Consider the following 6,115-nt stretch of genomic DNA (forward strand, 5'->3'; position numbering starts at 1 on the left):
TGGTCACCATTTTTTCCTTTTTTTTTTCATTGTTTCTTTGCTGCTTGTATTTTGATTTTTTTTTCAAATCGAGTTGCTCCCTATATATCCCCAAATCAAAATAACGTCACAAATTCTCCAAAAAAAAGTACATCACAAATTCTAAAAGAAATACATCACTGATTATACATCTCGGATCCAATGAATCATAAATTCTCAAAAAAAAAACCAAAAAAAAAAATACGGCGCTGCCGCTGTTGCCTCCCGCCTGTGCGCCACTGGCCACCGGCTCCCACCGCCGCCTTCCGTGCTACCCGCTGCTGTCCTCCCCTCTGCCCGCCGCCGTCCTCCCCTCCCGGCGCTCATGGTTCACCACCGCACGCCTCCGCCTACCGCCGTGCGCCGCCCACCAGAGAGAGGGCCGAGAAGGGGAGAAGGAGATGAAGGAGAAGGGGAGGGCCTGGGGAGGAGGAGTAGATCGGGGATTTGTGAAATGAGGGGAAGAGTAGTGGAGGAGGAGAGGCCGAGTAGATAAGTGGAGGAGGAGGGGCGCGAGTAGATAAGGGTGAAGGTGTGCGACGTGTGTGTTGCGGCTGCAGTTTTTTTTTTTTTCAATTTTGGTCCCGGTTGGTATAAATAACCGGGATATTATATTTCATTATCTAAAAAAAATAACCGGGACTAAATATCCATCTTTAGTCCCAGTTGGTGTTACCGATCAGGACTAAAGATAGTAGGGGCCTGACACAGCCAGACCACGTTTTGAACCGGGACTAAAAATGATCTTACCAACCGGTACTAAAGATAATAAAGTTTCGTGCTACTTTTGAACCGGGGCTAAATATAAAGATCTCTTTAGTCCCGATTCCTATTTGAACCAGAACTAATGTGATTTTTGGTCAACCTAGTAAAGATGGTTTCTCCAGTAGTGTCTCTACTCCCTCCGTCCCATAATATCGGATGATACATTTCATAGTACAACGAATTGAAACATGAGAGTGTCAAAATATCCCATCCGATTTTATATTGCTATATTATGGGACGGAAGAAGTATCTATTTGTACTTCTCAGTCCCCACTGCATATTGTAGAATATATATAGGAGTAACTCACAAACTGATTAGTTGAATCATTACAACAATGGTCCCCTGCAAGATGAGACGCAACACGTCGACGTATGGAAATAATTCGCCTTTTGGCACGTTTCTAGTTTATATATACTCTAGATCTAGATCAATGTCATTCGCGTTCATGCCCCTACCACCATTGGAGAGGAGATCAATCGATGCATGTTTGTGGGCTGGAATGCACGGTACAAAACAGTATGGGAAGCTTCTAGGGTGAACAGTTGAAGATAACAGAGCATATTTGATTCAGGATACTGACTGCATATTCTATTGCTACTGCTGTGCTAGCTTGCAAAGGATGTCCTGCAGATGGTTCAGAGAAACAGTATATACATTGTCACACACCTTTATCAGATCGCGATATCTACACAGTGACAGTGTGATGGTCAATGACCTCTGCCATGCTTTTGGGCATAATTAAGGACCCATGACAAAGAAAGTTTGTACCTCTTTGTTGACTTGCTTATGTAGTTGGCGACATACCTACATCTAGCTAATTAAATTTAGCTTGCCTTCGTCTTATATAACATGAGGCCATAGAATGCTCAAGTCATCAACAGAATAGCAGACAAATATACTCTCTCTTTTCCAAAACAGCGACACGGTCTCCAAAACACAACTTGACTTATTGTTTGTATAAAAATATTTATTGAAAAGTGATATATGTATACTTTTATTAAAGTATTTTTTAAGACAAATCTATTCATATAATTTTTATATTTTCAAACTCAATAACTTGAGAGTTATTCATGATTTATATTCCCAAGGTTTGATTTAAACATTGTCCTAAACGATTTTCTTTACGAGTACGGAGGGAGTATATCTATATCCGGATTTATTTTACTGGGATGTATCGTATTCTAGTACGAGATTGTTTTTTTTATGAATGAAGTATGCCATTGATAATTAATTAAGACTGAGTTTGGGTAACTCCACCTTTCCGTACTGAAAACGGTATTACCAATTAACACATAATTAATTAAGTATTAACCTAAAAACATGAAAAATGAATTCATATGATCTTAAAAGCAACTTAATTTCTTGTAGAATTTTTTTAAAAAAATATACCGTTTAAAAGTTTGAAAAGCGTACACGTAAAAAACAAAGGATGTGAGTTGAGAAAGAAGAAGAAGAACACAACCTAACCGTATACCGCGTCGTGCGCAAGGTCGTCTTAATCGATATTAATATTGGGTGTGTTTAGTTCACGCTAAAATTGAAAGTTTAGTTGAAATTGAAACGATGTGACTGAAAAGTAGGAAGTTTATATGAGTAGGAAAATTTTGATGTGATGGAAAAGTTGGAGGATTGAAGAAAAAATTTACAACTAAACACGACCATTGTGTTTAGGTAACGATCTATCATGGTGGAAATGTCAGATCAGAGCACGAGATTTTTTTTGCTTACAATGAATTGAACTTTACATCAAGCAGGTCGGTCGGTCGTCGCGTGCACGGTAGTACTACCACGCATCAACAGTAGTAACATCAATCAGTATAATTGAGGCTGCTTGGGGTTATCTAGCTAACGTGCATGTGGATCAGGCGTGGTGCTACACCTTGGCAACTAGTACTAATTAAGCTAGAGATTGCGACAGTCACTAGCTATACATAATCGTTAATAATCGTGCATTGCCACGAGCCATTGGTATCACAAACGATCGATCCAAACCACGCCACGTACGATCCAAACCACGCCTCGTACGATGTTGGGTTCGATTGACCGGATAATTAATTGTACGGGCAATCTATCGCCCATGCACGGATGCACCCAAGATAGAGCAAGCACTGGATGTGCACCCAGCAAACACATGTAGCCATATAGACCCAATAACTTTAATAAGTTCCAGATCCATATGGATGATGATGATGCATATGCTTCCCTTGTAGTACTTGAACTACCTACAACTATGTATGTACACAACGCCTGCAGATCGATCGGCGTACTTGTTTTGTGGCCTCGCTTGTACAGAAAGTGCGTGTACCGACCGGTGGTCCAAAATTTTCTAGTCCTGCGCACTTTCTTCCACCTATGCGAGCGCGATCACCGGCTATTCTGCCCACGCTCCGTGCGTGCGCGGACTCGTCGATCCGTCCAACCGCGCGATCCGTGAGCGGCATGCATGCATGCGGCCGCGCGCCTATGCGGGATTGTGCTTTGCTTGTGCCACGGCCGGCACAGCGCACGCAACCGCCCAGAAGAAGTGATAACATGCGGGGGATGCGTATGTGCAGTGACCGCGCCGAGTGTGTGCTGTGTCTGCATCGATCTCTTAATGGAAGAGACGTTGAGCGGATTCCAATTAATCTTTTACCTAGTGTATCGAGAATGCTACTACTTGTGTGTAAGAGATCTGGTTCCCGGAGAAACGAATCAGTGGAGATCAATGCAGTCGTGTATCTGATGGTGATGTGAGCGCTTTTGTTTGTGGGAGAGGATTGTGACAGTAGTCAGTAGCTAGATCTGATCTACCAGGTTATCTTCTATTCTAGATTTTTGTTGGCCGGGATGGTAGTAGTAAGTAGGAGTAGTAACTTTCACTCAATTTGGATTATGCATGTTCATAAGTTCCCAACACCATGAAGCTTTTGCTTATGATGATAGCAAGCCGATCTCAATAATTTTATGATTTCTCCCAATATATTGCTCTTAATCAATATGCTTGATCCTAATTTTTTTTTCAGAAGAACTTTGTGAAAGTATAGTCAACACGTGCAAACCAATACATGTCGTTATGTCTCATCTTACTAACCACTTGATGTCTCGGGTATATTTAATGCATCCATGACACTACAAAGTCCACCCCATTATTTGATCTTTGATCAGCAACTCGTTGAACTGCATCCACTAGCTAGTACAGATCGATGGCCGTGTCTTCGTTTTCGTTCCTCGAGCTCTTGCTCTCCTTCCTCTGCTTCGGTTTCTTCTACTACTACCACGTCAAGTCGAAGCAGAAGAACCCCGTCATCCCGCTGCAATGGCCATTGGTGGGCATGCTGCCCGCGCTCCTCGCCAACTGCAACCACCTCCACGAGTGGATCACTTCCGTCCTCACAGTCACACCGTTGAACTTCCGGTTCATCGGACCACCGAGCTCAGACATGCGGCTCTTTATCACCAGCGATCCGGCCAACATCCGCCACGTCTTCAACACCAACTTCTCCAACTACCCGAAAGGGCGTGAGTTCCAGGAGATCTTCGACATCCTCGGCGACGGCATCTTCAGCGCCGACGGCGAATCGTGGCGCCGGCAGCGCACCAAGGCCCAGCTGCTCATGTCCAGCCCACGTTTCCGGGCGTTCGTGGCCCGGTACAGCCGTGACAAGGTCGAGAAGGCGCTGCTCCCGCTGCTCGCCCACGTCGCCGGGACAGGAGACGCGTGCAACCTGCAGGACGTGTTCCTGAGGCTGACGTTTGACACGACGACCACGCTGGTGTTCGGCGTCGACCCCGGATCCGTCGCGATCGACTTGCCGGAGGTGCCCTTCGCGCGCGCCATGGACGACGCCATGACCATGCTTCTCCTCCGGCACATCGTCCCGCTGTCGTGGTGGAGGTTAGCGAGGAGGCTGGGGATCGGGTACGAGCGGAAGATGCCGGTGGCGTGGCGAACCATGGACCGGTTCGTCGCCGACACGATCGCCAAGCGGCGGGCGGAGAAGGCCAGAACCGGGATCGACGACTCGGCGGACCTGCTCTCCTCCTACATCAACGACGACGAAGAGGACGCCGGCACGGTGGACGCCTTCCTCCGCGACACGACCATTAACCTCATGCTCGCCGGCCGCGACACGACGGGCTCTGCGCTCTCCTGGTTCTTCTACCTCCTCACCAAGAACCCGCGTGTGCTGCACAAACTCCTACAAGAGCTCGACTCCGTCAAGAGCACCACCGCCGCGGACGGCATGGTGATCTTCGACCCGGACGAGACCGGACGGCTCGTGTACCTGCACGCCGCCCTGTGCGAGTCGCTCAGGCTGTACCCGCCCGTGCCAATGGAGCACAAGGGCCCGGCCGCCGCCGATGTGCTGCCGAGCGGGCACGAGGTGCGCCCGGGGGACAAGATCGTGGTGTCGCTGTACGCGATGGGGAGGATGGAGTCCGTGTGGGGCAGCGACTGCATGGAGTTCAGGCCGGAGCGGTGGATCTCCGACGACGGCAAGCTGCGGTACGTGCCATCGTACAAGTTCATGTCCTTCAACTCGGGGCCCCGGACCTGCCTCGGCAAGGACATGGCGTTCGTGCAGCTCAAGACCGCGGCGGCGGCGGTAATGAAGAACTTCGAGATCGAGGCCGTTGCCGGCCACGTCGTGGAGCCCAAGCTCTCCATCATACTCCACATGAAGAATGGCTTCATGGTGAGGGTTAAGCGAAGGCTTGCGGTTTGCTAGAGAAATATCGGATTCCATGGTTCTAGGACAAGGACAAGAGGGAGGGGAATCAATCACGATTAAACAGTGCTATTGTACGTCCATTTGGTGCGAATATCGTCTATAGCGATTTGCTCTGCACCTCTGGCCTCTGAGTCTGCGGTACTACTAGCTGAAATGCCGCGCGAATGCGCGTATTTTTCTTGCATTGCATGGTTGCTTTTGCCTATACTGTGCAAAAGGCTAAAAGCCACTGTACTGTGTAGTACTGCTCGTCTCATGCTTCTAGACCAATAATAATATAAAGGCGGACTGGAAAATCGAGTTCGATCTCACTTCTCAGGGTGTGTTTAGTTCACGCTAAAATTAGAAGTTTGATTGAAATTGGAATAATGTGACAAAAAAAGTTAAAAGTTTATGTGTGTAAAAAAGTTTTGATGTGATGGAAAAGTTGAAAGTTTAAAGAAAAAGTTGAGAACTAAACCAGGCCTCAATCGCACTTGTGAGTTTTTTTAAAAAATTTCTTTGAAATTTCTATGTTCGGTCATTGATAAGCTATTGACCATATGAATTGTCGTACGTTGATAAACCGACAAACGCAAGGCCTACGGAGAATTTGGATCAAGTTCGGCCGTCCTAT

General features: G+C 46.9%; 1 protein-coding gene across 1 annotated transcript; it reads left to right on the plus strand.

The window, feature by feature from the left end:
• Positions 1 to 3,674: 3,674 nt before the first annotated feature.
• Positions 3,675 to 5,810, plus strand: LOC4331568 (alkane hydroxylase MAH1). The gene has a single exon (XM_015773063.3). It carries the CDS (start codon positions 3,970 to 3,972, stop codon positions 5,494 to 5,496), a length of 1,527 nt encoding a protein of 508 aa, XP_015628549.1. The 5' UTR covers positions 3,675 to 3,969; the 3' UTR covers positions 5,497 to 5,810.
• The last annotated feature ends 305 nt before the right edge of the window (positions 5,811 to 6,115 follow it).

Source organism: Oryza sativa, chromosome 3 (assembly GCF_034140825.1).
Source record: "Oryza sativa Japonica Group chromosome 3, ASM3414082v1".
Taxonomy (NCBI): domain Eukaryota; kingdom Viridiplantae; phylum Streptophyta; class Magnoliopsida; order Poales; family Poaceae; genus Oryza; species Oryza sativa.